The sequence below is a fragment of the Chiloscyllium plagiosum genome, chromosome 6 (genome assembly GCF_004010195.1).
Source record: "Chiloscyllium plagiosum isolate BGI_BamShark_2017 chromosome 6, ASM401019v2, whole genome shotgun sequence".
Lineage (NCBI taxonomy): Eukaryota > Metazoa > Chordata > Chondrichthyes > Orectolobiformes > Hemiscylliidae > Chiloscyllium > Chiloscyllium plagiosum.
Window position 1 is genome coordinate 93989709 of NC_057715.1, and position 24855 is coordinate 94014563.

Genomic DNA, 24855 nt, shown 5'->3' on the forward strand with positions numbered 1-24855 from the left:
AGCGAGTTGTGAGTTCATGGAATGCCCTGCCAGTAGCAGTGGTGGACTCTCCCTCATTATGGGCATTTAAACGGGCATTGGATAGGCATATGGAGGATAGTGGGCTAGTGTAGGTTAGGTGGGCTTGGATCGGCGCAACATCGAGGGCCGAAGGGCCTGTACTGCGCTGTATTCTTCTATGTTCTATGTTTAATGCATTGCATGAGCTGAGATGGCATCTATTGTCAGAAAAGCTGAAGCTATCTTGAGAATGTAACCTAAAAGGAGTTCTGGGATTTGCATATTAAAGAACTGAAACTAGCATATCCCATTCTGAAAGATGAAAGACTTAATCTAAATTTGTTTAATAGAGGTAGACGATCTTTTATCCAAAATCATCGGGACCAGCTGTTTTTTGAAATTTGGAATTTTTCAAATTTCAGAATAATTGATAGTTTGATGGTGAAATTTTTAAAAAGTCTTAATGGAAGAGCAGACTTACTAACCAAAACAGGCCTTGAGAGAGAATCTAGGCCTGCTGGTGCTAGGCCACGCCCCCCCACGTCACACCTGAGTGACACGCATCGAGTGGGTGTTGACTTGGTTAACTGTTTGCACGCCAAACAACCTTGATAATGAGAAAAAAAACTTTACAAAAAAACCTTCGGATATCAGAGCTTTTCGGATTTTGGAACTTTGGATAAAGGATTGTCTACCTGTATATCTTTACAGCTCCATGATACTGTTACCCTTTCGCTATCAATTCTGTGTCTTATGATCCGATGAAGGAGCAGCGTTTCAAAAGCTAGTGCTTCCAAATAAACCTGTTGGACTATAACCTGGTGTGTGATTTTTAACTCTTTACTTCCAGATAATAGAGGTCATGAGTTTGAAAGATTAAAAAACCTTGGTTAAATTCTGCAGTGTATCTTGTAGATGGTAAGCACTGTTGCTACTGACCATCCGTGGTGGAAGAACTGAATATTTGTGGTTGTGGTGTCAATTGATCTGGCGGCTTTGTTCTGGATGGTGACAAGTTTACTGAATGTTGTTGGAGCTCAACTCTTCCAGGCAAGTGGAGACTTGTCCATCACACTTTTGACTTGTGCCTTGTAGATGGTGGATAGAAGTTGGGGAGTCAGGAGGTGAGTTACTCACTGCAGGATTCCTTATCTCCAAGACATCTCTGCAGGTGTTCTTCAGAGTGGTGACCTTGGTCCAACAGTCTTCAGCTGTTTTATCAGTGATGTTCTCTCTATCATAAGGTCAGAAGTAGGGATGTTAACTGATGACTGTAAGATGAAGGGCTAAATAGCCTCCTCCTGCTCCTGCTTCTATGTTTCTATGTTTCTACTGTTGGGAGGGCGATGCCCTGGTAGTCCTCAGCATTGACTCTGGACACTGTGAAATCTGATGATCCACCTCACCTTTCTTCAGTTGTCCCCTGAATCACAGATGTAAGTCTTCAGCCAATTTGATTCATTCCACATGATATCAAGAAATGGTTCGAGGTTCGGGCCTTGACAATATTCCTGCAATAGTGCTAAAGATTTGTGCTTCACAACTTGCATATCCCTAGCCAAGTTGTTACAATAAAGCTACAAAACTAGCATCTGCCCAGTCTTGGGGAAATTTGCTCCTGTATGTCTTATACTCAAAAGGCAAGACATATCCAACTCAGCTAATTACTGTCCTATCGGTCATCAGCAAAGTGATGGAAGATTTCATCAACAGTGCTTATACATTGTGCTTAGTAATTACACACTCAGTTTGAGTTCCTCCAGGGCTACTCATCTCCTGATCTCATTACAGCCCTGGTTCAGACACGAATAAAAGAACTGAATTTCAGACGCGAAGTGAGTATTGACTCTTGACATCAAGGCCATATTCCTAATCGAGTGTGACATCAAGGAACTCTAGTAAAATGGAACTAACGGCATCAGGAAAAACTAATCACCAGTTAGAGTTATACCTGGCACAAAGAAAGATGATTGTGGTTTTTGACGATCGGTTATCTTACCTCCAGGACATCTCTGCAGGCGTTCTTCAGGGTAATGATCTCGGTGCAACAGTCTACAGCTGTTTTATCAATGACTTTCTCTCTATCATAAGGTCAGAAGTGGGGATGTTAACTGATGACTGTAAGATGATCAGCACCATTTGCAACTCCTTAGAAACTGAAGCAATCCATACGCAAATGTAAGAAGATCTGGACAATATCCAATGGCAAGTAACATTCGTGCCACACAAATGCCAGGCAATGACCATCTCCAACAAGAGAATGCAATCATCACTCCTTGGCATTCAATGGCATTACCATCATTGAATCCCTCACAGTCAACATTCATGGTTTACCATTGACCAGAAACTCAACTTGGCTAAACACATAAATACCCTGGCCATAAGAGCAAATAAATAGTCCAAATCAATAGCCTAATCCTGCTTTCTACCCATAACCTTTGATCCCATTTGCCAGAGGTACTATTATCTATCCACCTCTTGAATACATTCGATGTTTTGGTATCAACTGCTTCCAGTGGTAATGACTTCTGTAGGCTCACCACTCTTAGGGTGAAGAAATGTCTCCTCATCTCCATCCTAAATGGTCCACCTCGAATCCTCAGACTGTGACTCCTGGTTCTGGATCCTCCCTGCATCTACCTTATCTGGTCCCATTAGAATTTTATAACTGTGTATGAGAGTCCACCCTCACTTGTCTGAACTGCAGCAAAAACAATCCTAACCTACTCAAACTCTCCTCATACATCAGTCCTGCCATCCTCAGAATCAGCCAGGTAAACCTTCGCTGCACTCTCTCGAGAGGATGAGCATTCTTCCTCAGAAAAGAAGACCAAAACAACATGTAATATTCAAGGTGTGACCTCACCAAGATCCTGTATAACTGCAACAACACATCCCTGCTCTGTATTCAAAACCTCTCGCAACAACAGTCAACATACCATTGGCCTTCTTTACCGCCTGCTGCACCTGTATGCTTACCTTCAGTGACTGGTGCACAAGGACACCCAGGTCCCACTGCATACTCCGCCCTCTCAATTGACAGCCATTCAGCTAGTAAACTACTTTCTTGTTTTTGTTTCATAAGTGAATAGCTTCATAATTATCCAAATTATACTGCATCTGTCATTGATTTGCCCACTCACCCAACCTGTCCAGATCATATTAAAGGATGTCTGCAGTCTCGTCACAGTTCACCCTCCCACCCAATTTGGTATCATCTGCAAACTTTGAGTTGTTACATTTTGTTCCCTCATCCAAATCATTAATATATATTGTGAATAGCTGGGGTCCTAGCACCGATCCTTGTGGCACCCCACAAGTTACTGCCTGCCAATTTGAAAAGGACCCATTAATTCCTAGTCTTTGTTTTTTCTCTGTCAACCAGTTTTCTATTCATCTCAATACACTTTCCCCAATCCAATGTGCTTTAATCTTGCACAAAAAACTCTAAAGTGGGACTTTGTGAAACACTTTCTAAAAGTCCAAATATACCACTTTGACTGGCTCCCCCTTTTCAACTCTACTAGCTATGTCTTCATAGAATTCTAACAGATTTGTCAAGCGTGATTTCCCATTCATAAATCCATGCTGACTCTGTCTGATTCTGCCACTGCTTTCTAAGTGCTTCAGTATAAAGTCCTTGATAATAGATTCAAGAATATTCCCCACTATTGATGTTAGGCTTACTGATCTATAATTCCCTGTTTTCTCTCTACCTCCCTTTTTGTTTATTGGAGTAACATTAGCTATCCTCCAATCTGCAGGGACTCTTCTAGAGTCTATAGAATCCTGGAAGATGAACACCAATGCTTCCACTATTTCTAGAATCATTTCCTTAAGTATTCTGAGATGTAGGTTATCAGGCCCTGGGGATTTATCTGCCTTCAAGCCTCTCAATTCTCCCAGCACCGTTTTTCTACTAATATCGATCCCCCTCAGTTCTTCCCTCTCATTAAATCTTGCATTCTCCAACATTTTGGGTATCTGATTTGTGTCCTCTTTTGTGCAGACAGAACCAATGTATGTATTCATCTGCTCAACCATTTCTTTGTCCCCTATTATACATTCCCTGCTTCTGTCTGTAGGTGACCTACATTTGTCTTCATTTCCCCTTCTTAATCAATTCCTTGGACCTTCTTTGCTGAATTCTAAACTGCTCCTAATCCTCAGACCTATTATTTTTCTGTATGCTTCTTCCTTGGATTGAATGCTATCTCTAATTTCCTTGGTAATCCATGGATTGGCCCTCTTACCTATTTTGCTTTTTTGCCGGACAGGCATAAATAGTTGTTGCAGTTCCCTCATGCGTTCCTTGAATATTTACCATTGCCTATCCACTGTCATCCCTTTAAGTAACTCTCATCGATCTATCAAGGCCAACTCATGCCTCATATCTGCATAGTTCCTTTTATTAACATTCAGCACCCAAATCTCCAAATCAACTATCTCACTCTCCAACGTGATAAAAAATAAATGGAAAATATATACCTCATTTCAGTCACATCTTCTGGGTCTGTCTTGCCGTTAGGACAGTGCATACCCAGAATCGGGTACTGGGACACTAAGGTATGATTCTATGAATATGACTATGTCAGGTCGTTGCTCTCCCTATTTTGGTACCAGTGCCCAGATATTAGTATGGAGGACTTTGCAGGGTTAACAGGGTTGTGCTTGCTGTTGTAGTTTCTGGTGCTTAAGTTAACATCAGTGATCCATCTTGTGTCATTTCTTTTCTCCTTTCTAGAGGCTGATACAGCTGAATGGCTTGCAAGGGCCATTTCACGGGGAAGTTAAGAAAAAAAACACACTGTTGTGGGTCTGGAGTCACATGTAGGCCAGACCAAGTAAGGACAGCAGTTTCATTCCCTAAAGGACATTAACAAACCTGACGCATTTTTGTGACAATCAAAAGTGGTTTTGTGGTTATCATTAGATTTTCGATTCCAGATTTTTGTTTTATTGAATTCAAATTTCCATATTTACCATTCAAACACGGGGTTCCAGAACATTACCTGGGAATCTGGTTTACTAGTACATCAACAATACTACTAGGGCATTGCAGTATTTCATGATGTTAATGGCAAAGTAAGCTTCAGGGTAGGGTGATAGCTCAAGTTACTTAAGCTACAATTTCCTCTTTCATCCTGTAAACAGTGCACTTCCATGAGGAATTAAATAGCGCAAATCTCTGGAACACTCTGGGCCATTTCAATGCCACTGAGTGAATAGGGAGACTTGAAAGAATACATTTATGAAGATGTTTCTCTGATGACGAGTGTAGTAAGTTCCAGTTCACTAAAACATGTAAATGTAGGAGAAAGAACTGTTACATAAAGGCTGTCTGTATTATGATGACTGCTGTGAAATGAAGATGAATATGGTCTTCCATGGAGAGGAAGTAGTGAGTAAATAGAATTTGTGCAAAACATCTATTGCCAATAGCTTACCAGGATACATTTTATCATGATTTGAAGGAAAAGTATGATATTCTGAATGAAAATGTAATGAAAAGTTTGCATTACACAACTAGAGAGAAATGTGAAGTTAAGAATATGTTGTCAGGCTTCCGTTGATTCCAATTAATGGACATCAGTTGAAGCCCTACACAATTGTTACAACAACTCATTTGTTGAGCTGGTTAGCTAATATTAATGGCTCAAGTTCTTATTGGAGATTGACTGTCATGTAAATAGGATTTGAAGTGTTGCTATCTTATGAAGAGCCTGAAGTATATAAAAAAGATTTGTCAGCGAAGTTATTAAGTTTGTGATACTTAAATAAAACTGACTGAAGCATTTTTTTTCAAAAAGTAACTTGAAAGCAGCCTGAAAGAAACAAAAAAAAAACCTGCAGATGATGGGAATCAGAAACAAAAACAGAAATTGCTGGGAAAATTCAGCAAATCTGGCAGCATCTGTGGAGAGAGAAGGCAGAGTCAACATTTTGGGTCCAATGATCCATTTAGAAGAAGAGTCACTGCATCTGAAACATTAACTCTGCTTTGTCTCCACAGATGCTGCCCAGACCCGCAGGATTTTTCCGGAAATTTCTGCTTTTGATTCCAAAGTGGTTACCCTTATGATCTGAAGTACTAGTTAACTACTCAATGGGGTTATCCAATGAGTACAACTTTAATCATATATGGTTATGTTCAGTGGAACATTTCCTGTATCTCCTGAAGGGCCCAGGCATCATGTCCTTCCATTTGCACCATAGTTTCCATTTTAAAATGGAATGATCCAGTTAGCAGGAACTAGATACGATTATTGAAAGGTGCACTTTGAATTGTCAGTAAATGAGATTCAGTTACAGTCATGATTGGTAATAATTTACCAAGGATGATATTTAAAGCAAAAAAATGGAAAAACGTGAGTGTGTATATGTACACTTGCGTTTTCACAACTTTATTCATAATCATGACTGGGTAGGATGACTCCTTTATGAATCAAAACTTGTACCTTCATTCTCCAACAAATACACATATCATAAGTTAGTACAGCCTGTTTAACAATGAATTAGTGTGGAAACAGGCCCTTCGGCCCAACAAGCCCACACTTAACCTCTGAAGAGTAACCCACCCGGACCTATTCCCCTACCCTCTTAGTCTACATTTACCCAAATGCACCTAACCTACACATCCCTGAACACTATGCGCAATTTAGCTTGGCCAATTCACCTAAGCTGCACATCTTTAGATTGTGGGAGGAAACCAGAGCACCCCCACGCAGACTCGGGGTGAATGTGCAAACTCCACACAGACAGTCCCTGAGGCTGGAATCAAACCCAGGACCCTGGCGCTGTGAGGCAGCAGTGCCAACCACTGAGCCACCGTGCCACCCTAACAAATCTTAATCATGTTACAGAGTCACAGAATCATACTGCATGGAAACATACCCTTCGGTTCAACTCATGCCGACCAAATTTCCCAAACGAAACAAGTCTCACTTGCCTGTGTTTGGCCCATATCCCTCTAATCCTTTCGTATTCATGTACCTATCTTTTAAGTGTTGTAACTGTGCCTGCATCCATCACTTTGTCTGGCAGTTCATTCCATGTGAAAAAGTTGCCCCTCAGGCCCTTTTAAATCTTTCTCCTTTCATCTTAAAATTATGCCCTTTAGTTTTGAACTCAAGACTTTTGCTATTGACCCTATCTATGCCCCTCATGATTTTGTAAACCTCTGTAAGGTCACCTTCAACCTCCTATGTTTCAGTGAAAATGTTTAAGCTTGTTCAGCCTCTCCTCATAACTAAAACCCTCCAGTCCCAATAACATTTTGTCAGTCTTATCTGAACCCTTTCCAATTTGAAAATATCCTTCCTATAGCAGGGTGATCAGAACTGTACACAGTCCTCCAAAAGTGGCCTTACCAATGTGCTGTACAACTGCAACATGATGTCCGAACTCCTATACTCAGTGTTGTGAGCAATGAAGGTAAGCATGCCAAACGCCTTCTTTACCACTCTCTGTACCTGTGATGCAACTTTCAATGAACTATGTACCTGAACCCCTAGGTCTCTCTGTTCTACAACACACCCCATGGAGCTACCATTAGCTGTGTAAGTCCTATCCTTGTTCATCTTACCAAATTGCAATACCTTGCATTTATCTAAAGTAAACTCTATCTGTCACCCCTCGGCCCATTGGCCCAATTCATCAAGATTGCTTTGTAATCTTAGATAACATTCCTCACTGGCTACTATAATATAAATTTTGGTGTCTTCTGAAAACTTATTAACCATTCTTCCTATATTCTTATTAAATTATTTATATACATGACAAACGACAGTCAACTCAGCACCAATCCATACAGAATACCACAGATCTTGAGTCTGAAAAACAGCACTCCACCATCACTGTCTGTCTCTTACCATCAAGCCAATTTTGTATCCAATTGGCAAGCTGTCTCTGAATCCTATGTGATTTAACTTTACTAAACAGGCTATCATGTGGAACCTTGTCAAAGATCTTACTAAAGTCCATGTAGACAACATCTACCTCTCTACCCTCCATCCATCGTCTTGATCACATCCACAAAAAACTCAATAAAATTTGTGAGACACGATTTCCCAGACACAAAACTCTGCTGACTATCCCTAACTGGTACTTGCCTTTCCAAAATCCTATGTCTCAGAATATCCTCCAACAACTTGTCCACCATTGACATCAGATTCACAGGTCTATTGTTTCCAGGCTTCTCCTTGCAGCCTTTCTTAAATAACGGCACAACATTAGCCAAACTCCAGTTTTCCAGCTCCTTACCTGTGACTGTCGGTAAAACAAACATCTCTGATACGGTCCCACTATTTTTTCACTAGCTTGCCACAATATCCTAAGATAGAGATTTATCTACCTTTATGTTTTTTAAGACCTCCAGCACCTCCTCTATTTTTAAGAAATCAGTATTTATTTCCCTGCATTCCCTAGCTTCCATGTCTTTCTCCACACTAAATACTGAATTGAAATATTCATTTGGTATCCCTCTCATCTCCTGTACACATAGATGACCTTGTTGATCTTTAAGGGTCCCTATTCTCTCCCTAGTTACTCTTTCACTGGACATTATGTAGCCTGACCAATTTGTTATCCTGTCACTTTGGAAGGTGGAATGCAATACATCACTAGACCAAGGTTTTTTTGTCTTCGTTCATGGGATATAAACATCAGTGACAAAATCAGCATTTATTACCCATTCCTAATTAATACCCTCGAGAAAGTGGTGAACTATTTTGTACTGCTGAAGTCAGCATGACTTAGGTACAAACAGAATGCTATGAAGTCAGAGTTCTAGGATTTTAACTGAGTAACAATGAAGGGATAGCAATACAGGATACAATGAAGCTCCCCTCACCCCCCAATTTGTGGTAAACGCATTTCTGGAGAATGTCGCACTTAGTGATTTTCACAAATTGCAAAAATAGCTAACTATCATGTGCAACACGGTGAACGTATGGATCCTGGAAGAGGGTGGATGAGTGAACATTGGCGTCAAAGTGGGTGAATAGGTGCACGATCAGGATCACACAGATAAGCAAATTCGCGAAGGTTAGGTGCTTGAATGGTAGAACTTTATTATATTTCTAAGTCAGGATGGTGTGTAACTTGGAGGGGAATTTGCAGCTGGTGGTGTTTTCACATGTCTGCTGTCTTTATCTTTCCATGTGATAAAACTTGAGAGTTTTGGAGGTGATCTCAAAAAAGCCTGGGTGATTTATTGTAGAGCAACCTGTAGATGGTACACCGTGTTATGTTGACGGTGGAGGGGATTGCTTGATTAAGGCAGCAGGCGAAATTATTGTTCAGATTTTATTTACAGTAGCAGTACAAATGTAAGAAGAACAAGTAGGTACAAAAGCAGTAGAATAACAACTTATACAAAATATGAAGTATTTCAAAGCAAAAAGAGACAGTTCCTTTCAGTAAATTTTTGATATCACTTTCTAGGGACAATTACAGAAAGAGATTATTCTCATCAATTCTATTCATACTATTTTTGATGAAATGGAAGACTGAAGCCCACTCATTGTAGGTCTTAAATAAAAAGCCTTTGAAGATTTGAAATAAAAACATAGATGCACACCAGGCCAGACAGCATTCATAAACTCGAAAGATGGGTTATAATGTTTCTTTCATCAACATTTGTTTTGAATAGTGCACAGCTACCATTGTATTTATTTTTTTAAAATCATTCTTTACAAAAACACTTAAGACCTAACAATGCATTATGCCCTGTCGGTGGGAAAATGTTTTTTTTAAATGTGTTCCCTTGTTCAGAGTGAAGAAGGAAACATTTTGTTGTTTTTTTCTAACATGTCTTTCACAACCGGGGCCCTCTCATAATGCATTACTTCCAATATTGCTGGTAAGAGTTGAAGGCAGGTACACGGTCATGCCTTGAAGAATGAAAGCAGTTGTTTCCATTTACAGTAATTAACAAATGTTCTTTTGCTGTGTGCCAGATAGACTTTACAGAAACAATTGCACTTGTATATCACCTTTAATATTATGAAACATACCAAGATGCCTTGCAAGATGCTATTCAGACAAAAGAGATATTAGGAGTGGTGACTAAGACCTTCACTAATACAATATGTTTTAAGAAGGGCCCTAACTAGGATATGAGAAATAGAAGCAAAAGTTTAGGAAAGGAATTCCAGAGCTTACAGTGTAGATAGCAGAAGGCAATGCTTTCAATGCTGGAGCAAAGAGTATGGGAAAGGTTAAAGAGGCAGAGTTTGTGAAGGTTTGGAGGACTGAAGGAAGTTACAGATATAGGAAGGGGGGAATGCCATTAAGGAACTTGAAATATTGGGTGAAAATTTTATATTTGTGTTGTTTATTTACTGGGCACCATTATAGGTCAGAAAGCATGGTTTTTCTGTGCGTTAGAATACAGGCAGTAGATGTTTGGATGAGTTAGAGTTTGCAGAGGGTAGAACATGGAAGCACAGGATTCAGCCAAATGAGGCAGGGACTGAGGATGCCTAGCATGAGAGTTTCAGAAGCAGCTAGGCTTAGGTATGGGGAATATTGCCAAGCGGCTGGCCCTGATACTCTGAGGTTCTAAATAGTCTGGTTTAATCTGAAACAGAGGCTGGCAGAATGATGCAGCCATTAACCAGGAACTGGTATTAGTGGCACAGGCTGAAGGCAATACCTTCAGTTTTCCCAATATTTGTTGAGAGGGAACTGTGGTTTACTGAGAGGTGATGTAAATAAGTGGAATGACAATACAATGAAGGTAAGGGGAAATGTTGACAGCATACAGGTGGATATTAACATTGTGGCTTCAGGTGATAAGAATGGCAAGTAGATGTAAATAAGAAGGGGCCTATATCCTTAGGAGGCTGCAAGAGAGTGTTCGACTTAATCATGTAGCCTAATTTATACAGCCAACTTCTTGAATGAAGTCCAAAGGCTGCTATGACTAAAATAAAATATTTTTCTTTAGTTTTACTTTCAGGTATGGCCATTTAAATCTAGTTGCAAAGTCAGCATTAATTAAATTTCATGCCCTGACCTAGGTTGATATAAATGTTGCGAGGATGGATTTGAACTATGTTTTGAAATGGCGGCTTGAGATGATGAGCTAAACAACATTCAAAGTAACATCCATCCACTGGATGACTCATAAAGTTATACGTGACAGCTAATTATTACAAATTAAATAGTTGCTTGGTAATACAGAACTTTATTTTCATTGAAAATAAACTCATGCTGTTGAGTTTTTTCCACTTACAAGGATGCCATGATTTTAAGGAAATAATAACATGAGAAAAGGGTGCTGAGTAGTTGGTAAAGTTAGACAAAGGAGAGCCTGTGAATGTGATCTATTTAGATTTCCAGAAGGCCTTTGACAAGGTGCTGCACAGGAGGCTGCCAAATAAGATAAAAGCCCATAGTGTTAGGGGCAAAATACTGGCATGGATAGACGATTGGCTGACAGGTAAACGGCAGACAGTAAGGATAAAGGGGCCTTTTTCAGGGCGACAACCAGTGACTAGTGAAGTTCCACAGGGATCAGTGTTCGGAACACAACTATTCACCTTATACATTAATGATCTGGACGAAGGAATTGAGGGCATTGTTGCTGAGTTTAAAAATGATGCAAAGTAGATGGGGGGATGGGTAGTGTTGAGGAGGCAGGATGCTGCAGAAGGAGAGTGGGCAAAGAAGTGGCAGATAGAATAAGTGTGTGAATGTGCGAGGAACTTTGAACTTTTGTAGGAAGAATGTGTTTTCTAAATGCAGAATGGCTTTGGAAATCTGAAGTTCAGACTTCTCTTAAGGTTAATAATCTGATTCAGATGGCAGTTAGGAAGGCAAATACAATGTTAGCATTAATTTCAAGAGAGCTAGAATACAAAAGCAGGGATATACTGCTGAGACTGTAAAAGTGTCTAGTCAGACTGCATCTGTATTATTATGAGCAGTTTTAGGGCCCGTATCTAAGAAAGGATATGTTGGTGTTGGAGGAGTTTCAGAGGAGGTTCACAAGATTGATTCCAGGGATGAAGGGCTTGTCACATGAGGAATGATCGAGGACTCTGGATCTGTACTTGATGGAGTTTAGAGGAATGAGGGGGTATCTGTTTGAAACTAACAAAATACTGAGACTCATAGATAGAGTGGATATGGAGTAAACATTTCCACTAATAAAAGACTTCAGGATCTGAGGGCACAGCCTCGGATTGAAGGGAATGACCCTTCAGGAGTTACAGGGAGAAGGCATTGAGAGACATACCAACCGTGATTAAATGATAGAGCACACTCTGTGGGCCAAAATACTGAATTCAGTTTCTATACCTTATGGTCTTTGGTTTATGATTGGTCAAGATATCACCATGGAGAATGCATGGGAGTTACTGTTGGTCTTCCTCCTTCCCCTCCATTCCCACTTCCCAGGTCCTCCATCTCTTCACCAGTCCAGTATTGATGCCAGCCCCAGTCCCAATCCCTTCAGCACACTTAATTCTGATTTCCACCCACTCTAATATCACCTGCCCCCTCTCTAGTTGCCATTCCCCAAAATCTGTGCATACATAGTTCAAAGCAGTGTATAGCGTTGGTGTCAGCAAACACAACCATTGTTTCATACCAAAAAGCTTAATGCTTCAATATGTTGCTTTTTCCTGCAGAGGACAGGTCCCTGCATTGGGGTGTCTGTAACTTATATGCAGGGATTTGATTCATTAATTGTTATTTATTTGTTTATTTTTCCTTTATTTACTTGAATTCACTTTATAGTTGAAACTAAAATGGACTTTAGCTTGTGCTACTCCCTTGCCTGTCAACAGTGATGGCAAAATTCTGTGCAGAAACACATATGTTGTTAAATTTTCTGGCACAGAAAGAGGCCTTTTGGCCCATCTTGTCTGCACTGGTCATCAAGTATCTATCTACTGGAATCACATTTCACAGCACTTGGCCCATTCGATTTTTCAACTATTATCTAAGTAGTTCTTAGATGTTGCGATGGTTCTCACCTCTACCATCCTTTGCGGTTCTGAAGAGGAGTCAAAACAGACTTGAAATGTTAACTCTGTTACCACAGGTGCTGCCAGACCTGCTGACATTTTCCATCATTCTCTGTGTTTGCTTCAGAGTTCCAGATACCTACTACCCTTTAAGTGAAAAACATTTTCATTAAATCTTCTCTACACCTCCAGTCCCTTACTTTAAATCTGTGGCCCTTGGTTATTGATCCCCCTACTAAGGGGAAAAGTTCCCATCCATCCACCCTCTCTATACACCTTATCAGTCCCCTCCTCATCCTTCTCAAAAGAAAACAATCCCAGCCTATTCAGTGTCTGTAAATAGCTGAATCAATCCAGCCTATGTAACATCTTGATGAACCACCTATCTGTACTCTGCAGTACAATCACACCCTTCTTCTTGTGTGACAACCAGAACTGCATACAGTATGCTAGCTGTGACCTAATCAACATTATTTACAGCTCCATAATGACCTCGCCACTTTTATACTTTATGCCTTGTCAAATGACAACATATATCCCAAACGCCTTCTTGACCAATCTGTCCACCTGCCTTGTTGCTTTCAGTTTTCAGCAGCCAGAGTAATAGGGATATTGGGTGCAGTTTTCCCTCTCTGGAGGTGTCCAGAGAGAAGATGAGAAGAGGAAATAATTGGGCAAGTTGACCCTGGAGAGATACTTGTTCTCCCATCTCACCACCTCACCAATGAAGTGCTGGATGATGAAGTCCATTTGGGACTTTCACAATCCCACCACCCTTCAGAGGTCAATTAATGACTGAGTAAGGGCTTGAATCCCACCTATCCACCCACCCCAGGTTACCTTCCTTCTTGGCAGTTGGGGAAAGTGGCTAGTTTGCTGCCTAACAGGATGGGAAGAGCACAATTCACTCCGGACTTGGAACAATCCAAGACACAGATGGGGATCACCAGCACAGCCTCTGAAAGTCTTACCCCTTCCTTTGTCATCAACCTCCTTGACCTCCCCAATCCCCAGTCTTGCAACCTCCTTGCTCCATTAGACCCTAAGCTGAACTCCATAATCTCTCCATCGCCATGATCACCTACCGCCACATCTAGTCCATTGCTACTGTCTGCTTCATAAGTACTACTCCATGTTTCTGTTAATTCTAGAATTGACTATTCCATTGCCCTTTTGAGTGGGATTCCCATTTTGCATCCTTGAAAATTTTGTGCTGATCCAAACTGCGCTACCAACATCTGACTTTCCATCAATTCCTGTTCATGGGTGGATCTAATTTGCTGCTGATACATTCAATATTTAAATGCTTATTTTTGTGTTTAACTCCCTCTGTGGCCTCACTGATTCCCAGCTCTAAATGCTTGTCCAGCCAAATAATTCTCTGCGATGTCTGTGCACTTTAAATTCTGGACTCTTTTGCATCCTCAATTTTTCTCTATAGAATTACATAAGCTGCTCCCATTCTGCAGTGGAGGCTGACAATGGAAAGGGCAGACGAAGGCAGACAGGATCCATGTTATGTAAACAGACTTTCTGAAAACTGGAAATCGCCTATGAATGAGTGGAAACATCTTCTCAGAAGAACTCAAAGATCTTATCATAGAATCCCGACAGTGTGGAATTGTGCGGAAACAGGCAATTTTGTCCAACAAGCCCACACCAACCCTCCGAAAAGTATCCCACCCATACCCATTCCCCTATCCTATTATTCTACATTTATCCCCTGACTGATGCACCTAGCCTACACATCGCTGAACACTACGTGCAATTTAGTATGGTCAGTCCAGCTAACCTGCACATCTTTGAACAGTGGGTGGAAAATGAAGCACCTGAAGGAAACCCATGCAGACATGGGGAGAATGTGCAAACTCCACACACACACATGGTCACCTAAGGATCGAATCAAATCTGGGTCCCTGGCACTGAGGCAGCACTGCTAACCACTGAGCCAAAGTCCTGTGACCACAAGCCTTTAATTTAGATGGGGAATAGCTATGCTCATTAAAGGATTCCCAACATGACAATTTCACAGAATAATTATTCCCCATTGTGCTTTTGTTTTATCGAATGGTGTTTGTCAGACAGTTTAGTACACTGTCCAAATTGGCTATGAACCTACTTCAGAGACAGACTGGATGTCTTCACAGGGGTGTCTCCGACATGCCTCCCAGTATATGTTCTGGTAAAACCAGGATCATGTTAGATTTATGAGGCCCCCTCCAGAAAGCGTTTAGAGATTTAACCACCCCCACTACCTGTGCCCGATATAATCCCTCCTTGCTGGTTAAAATTAAAATTTCAAGCTTGATCACTTTTCATCAGGACTTCCAACTGGGATCGCAGAGCTCCTGGCTGCAATGAGGTGGGTTTGGAGCTGGGACTGCGAGCAAACCTACAAACTGGTGTGCCAGGTCAGCGTTCCTGACAGATTCCCACCTTTTAATGAATCATAGAATCCGTACAGTGTGGAAGCAGGCCATTAGATCCACCAAGTCCACACTGACCCTCCGAATAGCATCCCAACCAGACCCACTCCCCTTACCCTATCCCCATAACTCTACAGTTTCAGGCTAATCCACCTTGCCTGAACATCCCTTGACACTATGGACAATGGTTAATCCAGCCAACCTGCACATCCTTGGACTGTGGGAAGAAACCAGAGCACCAGGGGGAAACCCTTACAGACAGGGGGAGAATGTGCAATTAGCAACAGTGGCACGGTGGTTAGCGCTGCTGCCTCATAGCACCAGGGATTCAGGCTCAATTCCACCGTTGGGCGACTGTGTGGAGTTTGGAAATGTGTTGCTGGAGAAGCGCAGCAGGTCAGGCAGCATCTAGGGAACAGGAGAATCGACGTTTCGGGCATTAGCCCTTCTCCATGGGTTTCCTCTGGGTGCTTCAGTTTTCTCCCACAGTCCAAAGACATGTAGGTTAGATATATTAGCCATGCTAAATTACCCATAGAGTCTATGGATATGTAGGCTAGGTGGATTAACCATGGGAAATGCAGGATTACGGGGAGGTGGGTTTGGATGGTGGTTGTGGACTCAATGGGATGACTGGCCTACTTCCATACTATAGGGCCTCGCTGAGTGATTGACCACACCTCAGGCACAATATGGCTAATTCAAGGACCAGGTGGAGGCTGATGCTGACAGGATCTCTCTGGCACATCTATCTCTTGATAGATGCTGACTGATCTGTTGGGTAGTTCCAGCATTTTACATTTTAATTTCAGAATCTCCATTACTTTGGATTTGCAATTGGTGGAAAGTTTGTCTTTGTCTGTTATACTGCAAAGCATAAACTGGTGATGTAACCCTCATGGTCACGGAGAGTTAAGAATTGCCTCGTAAAATATTAAAGCTATAAATTTTAGAATAAGATCAGTAGACAAAGATTTTAAAAAAGTAAAATTCAATATTCATTCAGATGCAACAGAGCTACCAGTTATTAAAAGTTTTTGATCTAAAATTTTAATGCATTAACTTGAAACCTGCAGTATTTCGTCTACCTACAATGTTAATCAAAATTCTTAATTTGTTTTGATTCAGAAGTAGCCTGGTCAAGAGAAGAATTGAAATAATGTCTGCTGGTGTCGAAAAAGCTTGCCATCGATGTATTTCAAAAATTGCCAGCAATGGTAAGCAACAAGGTTTACTTTAAATTGTTAATTTTATCATTATGTTCATTGCACAAACTGAAGAAAGCCTCTCACAGATAATGATAGTACTTTACATTTCTTAAAGTTGTCAAACCCACAGCCTAAATTCAGGACTACCCAGCATTTAGACAGTCCATTGTCACAGTGTTGTTCAGATTGCCAGTGCTGAATGAAGATGATCATGATTAAAAGCAGGAGCACCGTACTTAGAACCAATTACACTGTTTGAAGACCTATTAGGATCATTTATAACTCCTAATAGACTTGAATGCAGATGATAAAACATATTCAGCTGTAATTTGCTTTGTGAAAGGCAGTGTGAACTTCATCTGTATATATGGGAATTGGGATTAGTTTTGAGTTCATGCTGGCAGTGGGCACAACTCTGCATTGACAGAAAAACTTTAAACCACTGCTCTCTGCACAATATGCTTTCAGTTGATGTATATCGTGCTATGAGCCCATTGAAAGCTGTTTAGGAGAAGGAAAATCCGTACAGCTGTTTACATTAATGTTTCTGTAAGGGGCAATTTTAGCATTACCCTCCCAGAAGAAACTGGATGCGCAGATAGTTAGTATTGGAAAACTGATGTACTCACCGATGCCTTACAATGCCTCTCCTGCCTTCTATTTTAACCTGTTCTTTTGATTAGGTGTCAAGGACACCTGTCTATAGCTGGTGTGAGCTTTCTTTAAATATGCAGACCAGAGTCCAATAACGAAAGCAAGAGATTAGACTATTTGGAATTTATTACATATTTATGAGATCTGGGCACAGCTTGCAAGGCCAGCATTTACTGCCCATTCCTATTAGCCCAGAAGGCAATTAAGAGTCAAGAAAGTTACTGTGGGTTTGGAGTCACATATAAGCCAGGACAGGTAAGAATAGTAGATTTCCTTCCATAAAGGATATTGGTGAACCAGATGGGTTTTTATCACAACCAACAGTGGCTATGTGGTTGCCATTGGACTAGCTTGTTATTCCATATTATTGTTGAATTCAAATTCCACCACCTGCCATTGTGCCGCCAGAACGTTGGGACTGGGGCTCTGGATTATTGATGTAATAATGTCACCATTTTGCCATTGTTTTCCCAACCCATTTCCAAGGGAAAGAAATCCAATGAGAAGATGAAGATATGTTTTGAGCATGGCTGATGAAGGAACTGAGATGAGGGTGGAGCTGGAAGCAAGTGGTTTCGTGATAGAGAGCATGTCAAGATTAAAATTCAGTTCAGACTTGAAAGGGTAGCCAAGATTAAACCTTGACTGAGTGGCCAGGAATGGGTAAAGCCAAAGAGATGAGGGCAGAGTTTTTGGAATAGAGCTGAAGCTGATGGCTTTGGTCTTCCTAATGTTGAGCTATAGAGCATTGTAACCAATCCAGAACTTGATGTCTGATAGCATGGACACAGCCAAGATTGCAAGAGAAGACATGAGCAGGTAGAGTGTAAAGTCATCTGTGTAAATGTACAGGTTGCCCCTCTGCCTGCAGATGATGTTGCAGAGGAATGACTTGTGAATAAGGATGAGGATGAGCAATAGGGTAAATCTTTGTGGGGGACATCAAGATAGAAAAGAAACAATTGCCAGAGATGCACTGATTGCATTCAGATAAATGGAAGTGGATGTATGTCAGGGCTGACTAAGTAAGAGGAGTACTGAAGACTGTAGAAAGGTTCACCAGGAAAAGATCCTGTATCACCTTTTGGGAAACTGATGAATGGTTAGACTGCAAAACACTGGAAATAAATGTGCATGTATTAGATATTTATTCCTGGAAACATGAGATTTCAAATCTAGAAAGCTCTTCATTCTGGGTCTTTGTTTAAGCTTAAAGACAGGTTGTTATCCAGACTAATACTATGAGTGATTTTCTTGGCAGACTCCCAGTTTATTGAGAACAAGCATATCATAGAATCACAGAATTCTTCATTGCAGGAGGCCATTCAGCCCATCGTGAATGCAATGACTCCAAAAGCATTTTAACTTAGAACCAATCTCCTTCCTTTTCCCTCTCCCAGTCGAGAATCATTCCTGCAATTTGTTTCTGTTTAAATAATGATCCACTGTCCTATTGAATGCTTCAACTGAACCTGCCTCCAGCACACTTTCGGGCCACGCATTCCATATCCTAACTATCTGCATGGTGAAAAAGTGTTTTTCTCATCTTGCATTTGTTTCTTTTGCAAAATGCTTTAAAACTGCCATCTGATTCTTTTATAAACGGAACAATTTCTCATGATCTTCACTGCAAGAATATGTTTAAACTCTTGAGAATGTAAATTTGCTGGATTCAGAACGAACACTAGGAAGTTCAGTACTGCAGCATTCATCGCATCATCCCCCTGGTCTGTGACTCTGTACAAGATCCAAATATTGCTAATGGCATTTGAGAAATCCAGCTGGTTGACAGGACCCTAATAACAGAGAATCCCCCTTTCTGGTAGCTTATTGCCATTTGATGTTACCTATACTGACAAACATATCAAGTGAAATTATAGAGAGAAAGAGCTACAGTTAGATGTACAGAATCGTGTATGTTATGTCAGAGATAAATTACTTATTCTGAAAACTTGTGTACTGATTTGACTCAAGGAGTAGAGAAGTTAATGTCCTTGGCACCATTTAGAATCACAGAATCCCTACAGTATAAATAGAGTCCTTTCGGCCCATCAAGTCTACACCGACCCTCCAACCCTATCCCTGTAACTCCATATTTTCCATGTTTAATCCACCTAGCCTGCACGTCTCTGGACACCATGGGGTAATTTAGCATGGCCAATCCACCCAACCTTCACATCTATGGACTGTGGGAGGAAACAGGAGCACCGAGCAGAAATCCACACAGAAATGGGGAGAACTTACAAAACTTCATGCAGACAGTCACATAAGGCTGAAATCACACCAAGGTCCCTGGTGCTGTGAGGCAGCAGTGCTAACCACTGTGTCAACCATTTGGAAGTCGAATACTGGATTATAGTGTCCAACTAATGCATAAGGATATCAGCATACAAAAATCCATGTAGTTATGATCCCTAAAGTGATCAACAACTTTTTAAAAAAATGGTGAGGAATTCATCAGTGAAGAATAGCAATAAATAAAGTGCAAGAGTTTACTATAATAAATAAGGTCAAATTAATGCAGATTAAACATTCTTAACTGCAACTAATACACCAAACTAAAGCCAAGTCCGTATCAACTAAACAACCAGCACAACTGAAATACTTTATGACATGGTTTTACTTTTGCTGTGCTTTTAGCAGCAAGGTAACCTTGAAGCTTAAACTCCATGTTCCTTCCACTTGAAACACAGGGTTTCTTCTGCTGCCCGCAACTAGTTAGATCTTCCATTGTCTTTAGAAAGTCATTTTAATCAGTCTTCTGAGTTTCTCCAAATCAAATTCTCGCAGCAAGTCCATTCTGGTGACTCCTTGTCCCTCAAATCTCCCCACATTGCATCTTGTCAAACAATGAACTGGCTCACACCAGCAAGCTGTTTGATTGCTAATGTGAAACAATCTTCATGTGTGCTTTTTACAACAGTAGCTGTTTCTGACTCCCTTTCCATATCCCTGTGTCTGTGTTTATGTGCCCCTCTTTTATATCAAACTGTGAAAGCAGTCATTAATTTTCAATAGGCTTTGGTTTGGATCACCACTGGCCTGACTCTGTGCAGTATTACCAAGGTAACTATTCTCCCCTCAAGGACATTCTATTTTACTCAAAACATAACTGTCTTATAAAGTCTCTTATTTATAACAAAACCACTCTGGTTGCCGTTAACAAATATGGATCATTGCTTCCAGGATGTATGAGAAAAGATAAACAGTTCAAAATGGCATTTTAAAATAACAGTGTTTTCAATCCTGGTATACATAGCAATTTGATGACATAGAGAAATTTTCACTGGAGCACAATTTGCTTTTTCCAGTAATTAATCACACATGGAAGACTTCTGGTCACCATTCAATTTTCAAATATTTTAGTTCTAGATTCGGGTGACAAATGCTTGGAAAATGCAGGCATTCCTTGAGAACAGAATTTTTGGAATTTCCTGGCTTACTGAATTGGTGTTTGTGGTGTGGTGTTACAGATTGTTACAGATTTGGTTTTTTTTCTAATTTTGATTGAAGTATGTTAAAAAATGAACTAAAATCAACCGATTTGATAACGTTATTTAAAATTTTTAATCTTCTGTGGGAACACAGCGGTGTATGACAAAACCTGGAAGAACTGTACATATAATTAAGTTTTCTACCTTTGTCTCTTCTGATCAGAGACTATTACCTCCTCTGCTCTGGTTAATAAAACATTTCACACTCACAACCCGTGAAGCAGGTTTTGCCCAAATGACATATTATAATTTTTGAATAGCGTTTATTAGTCATAAGCAATGCCAAACTGCTGTATTTCTTCAGTAAGCATGTTCGTTTGTAGAAGGTGATACAGAGTTTATTGCTCTTCATATCCTGCTAATTTTAATTCCCAAATGATGAAAACAATGCAAAATGACATCTTTATATATTTATTTCCACAGCTTGTTTAATCTTTGGGCTACTTGCCTTCCTTGCACTGCCGCTGTCAATGGCTTTTGTGGGTGAGAAATTTAATTTTCATTGAACATTACATTAGAATGAATATTGATTTCCTGCTCCTCAGATGCTGCCTGACCTGCTGTGCTTTTCCAGCACAACTCTACTCTTGATATATATAACATTTGTCCATGGTTTATTTTAGGTATATGTTTTACTTTTAAACTGTTTTGGTCCCAGCTGGACAAGTCAGATTCCAGACTGAAATCCGGCTCGATAAGTCACATGTTTTTTATATTTAACAAGGTGCATATTTAACAAGGGTCGAGAGTGCGTGGTGCAGGAAAAGCACAGCCGGTCAGGCAGCATCCGAGGAGCAGGAGAATCGACATTTCGGGCATAAGCCCTTCATCAAGAATGAGCTCCATTTCTGATGAAGGGCTTATGCCTGAAACATCAATTTTCCTACTGCTTGGGTACTGCCTTTCCAGCACCAGACTCTTGACTCTGATCTCCAGCATCTACAGTCCTCATTTTCTCCCTGTAAATTTAACAAGGTGATCTTTCACTGAAACACAAGCATGCAATGCTGAAGATTTACCTTTTAACAATAAGACAGACTTTTATTATGCAAAAGTAAAGAGGAAGTAGAATAAATCAAGCTACTTACAACTTGAAAGATTTAAAAGCACCCAGTAAAAATACAATCTCATCTATCTCAATATGAACATTTTGCAGGACTCAAACACTGTTTCTCTATCCCATCTATTGATGTAACTTAATTCCTGGTTTTGAGAGTTTTGTCGCCGCTTCCTTGATTAGCCACACAACAGAGTGTAGAAGTTTTCAACTTTGAATAACCTTTTCTAGGGTTAACCAACTACTTCTGGTCTGAAACTTTCAAACTAAAACCCTTACACTGAACTAACCTATATTCTAACTTGTCTGAATGAACCCATTTCCCTCGGAAAAAAGGGTTTTATATATTCAACTCCAACCAGGACTTCTTTGAACTGAGAAACAAAATGTTTCCAAGCTGTTGATTCTCCCCCAAGCAAAAGAAAAATATCTGATCCTTCTAAACAGAAAGCAAGTTGACACTCTTTACCTTGTATCTATCTGTTAAACTCTCTCTGTGCAAACAAATTCCTATTATCACAGCAGGGATTCCGTCTCCCATACTGGTTTCCAAAGATATCATGGTTCAAGAAATTCTGATGAGTTAACATTAAACTCCTTTATAAACACAGACCAAAAACCCACATGCCTCTAGTTCAAGAGCCAAACATTAAAATAAGTGATATTAAAATACATGCATATATCACACACCTGATAAGCAAAATACTTTAATATAATTGATATATTAATATCATACTATCTAATTGATGTAAAATGCTAACAAGTCAAAACTGCTCTTAGTTTGCGTTAGTTTATCCACTGATAAATCCATCAGTTTGTTAAATTTATTATTTCTTGATTTAAATGATTGGGATGTCTCTCCAGATACATTTCTTTGTTGCAGAACTAACTCTCACAGGCTGAGCTGAATGACTCACCAGTGACATACAAAATGCATGGCATCTATTTGCAGAGCAATATTTTTGTTGGTACTATTGAATTAGTGTGGTTTTCTGAGGTGCTAGTAGGAAGCACTTCTTTAGAAAGGTCTTTAGCCTTTGGAAAGAGAAATATTATCTCAATTAAACATACAGTGTTTTTTAAAATTTGTGGTTATTAAGATCATAAGACCATAAGAAATAGGAGTGGAATAAGGCCATTTGACCCATCGAGTTCATTCCTCCATTCAATCATGGCTGATGGACATTTCAATGCCACTCACCTGCACTCTCCCCTTATCCCTTAATTCCTTGCGAGATTAAGAATTTATCGATCTCTGCCTTGAAGATATTTAACGTCCCGGCCTCCACTGCGCTTTGTGGTAATGATTGCTGAGGACATCAATTTAGTTCTATAGCAATTGGAGCTTTAACACTTAAATTTTAAGAACTCAACATGAGTAAAGCAGAACAGTTGTTCACACTGAATCTTAGTGAAAAACTAAAAAATGGTATTTACGAATTATCAAAGGCTAGATTTGCTGCATCAATTTTAAATGTTGCAAAGGTGACCTAGGAAGTGAGGTGAAGACCAGGTCCCTAGACCACAAATATACTGGTGGATTTTGCATATGCTCCACTTGGATGGACACATTCATTCCTGCTGCATGTAATAATGTTGAGTGGCTGTAATTTTCTGCTCAGCCACATTTCTCTTACTGAGTACCTTATAGACAGCAACAGTCGACCACCCCTGAGAGGAAGATAAAATAGAGCAATAAAATAGAGATTTCAATCTCTTTTAGGTACCATTGTCTAGGTCACTATGAGGGAGTCATAGTGACCTAGACAATGGTACCTAAAAGAGATTGAAATCTATGGAGATATTTAACATTAGTTTGAATAATTTTTAATGGTTTTTAAATTTTATCAAGTCTTTAAAAGATCTTTCTTAAAGTTTGTAAACTTTATGCAAGTTTTCTTTTCAATTTGCAAAGTTATCTTTATGTATTTTTACCTTAATTTTTAAATTTTAAAGATCTAGACAGGACCCAAGAACCAAGGGCTTTTCTTAGGATCCTCAATTTCCCAGCTTTGAGAAGAGTATAGAGGAAGATTAGAAACCTCAGTAGGGATGTGAGGTTGAACAATGTCAAATTATGTAAACTCTACGACACAGAAAGATGCCATTCATTCCAGTTGCTATATGCTGGTGTTATATGCTGCTCTATTTATCTCCTATATTCTAATTGTTTCTTTGCACCCTATCCCAGTATAGCTTGATACCCTAGAAGCATTGCATGTAGCCATAGCTTCCAGATGGTCCCCTTTGCCTTTATAAAGTAATACCTCCTATTTGCTATGATTGACATATTAGTAAAAATCTTATATTGATTTGTACCTGAAATAATGCACAGAGATCAGTATCCCATCACCAAGTCACCCTTAATGTACTTGTGTACAGTATGCTGGCTGTAGCCAGCACCTCAGGGTCAGTCCCCTGAACTGAGGAGATGCTAGATCCCCTTTACTTTGTCTTTTTTCTTTTTTTAAACAAACACAAACAAATAATAAAGAAACCCAAACAAAAAAGAAACAAATATCTTCCCTCAATAAAAGGGGGAAAGAAAAGACAAAGAAACTCTTCTCCTCCTCAGAGCCAGCAGAAGCACACTGACTATAGCACCAGCTGGCACAGAGTCAGCCCCCTAAACTGAGGAGACTCTAAATCTCCTGTTTATATATATATTTTTTCTTTTCCTTACCCCCACTCTACCGCCTAATTGCAGTAGTGCTTATGTTTTCCCCAGCACCCATGTTGTGTGTGTGCAGGTGTGAGACACAGTGAAAGACAACAGGTGTACAAATCTTTATTCAATTTCCACCACCAGGAAGAAAGGAAACACCCGAGTGGCCAGTGACAAGCAGTGTCCTTCTCAGAGGGCAATGCTGTGTGATCAAACAACGAAGGGGAGGGATTAAATCAAAATAGAGTTGGAGGGAGATATAATGCACTTCACTTCCTGCAGTGACCACCTCTCCCTGAAAATCTCGAGGGTGTTGGTAGACACCGCGTGCTATCCACAGTTAAAATTGGTCAGCCAGACCTTTCCTGATTGGC

General features: G+C 40.1%; 1 protein-coding gene across 1 annotated transcript in view; it reads left to right on the plus strand.

The window, feature by feature from the left end:
• Nucleotides 1-24855, plus strand: part of LOC122551164 (transmembrane protein 272-like) — a 38433-nt gene that overhangs the window by 6823 nt on the left and 6755 nt on the right. Inside the window, exons 2-3 of the mRNA XM_043692790.1 lie at nucleotides 16532-16620; nucleotides 21183-21242. Coding sequence (XP_043548725.1) covers nucleotides 16563-16620; nucleotides 21183-21242 — 118 coding nt within the window. The 5' untranslated portion in view covers nucleotides 16532-16562. The remainder of the gene's footprint in view (nucleotides 1-16531; nucleotides 16621-21182; nucleotides 21243-24855) is intronic.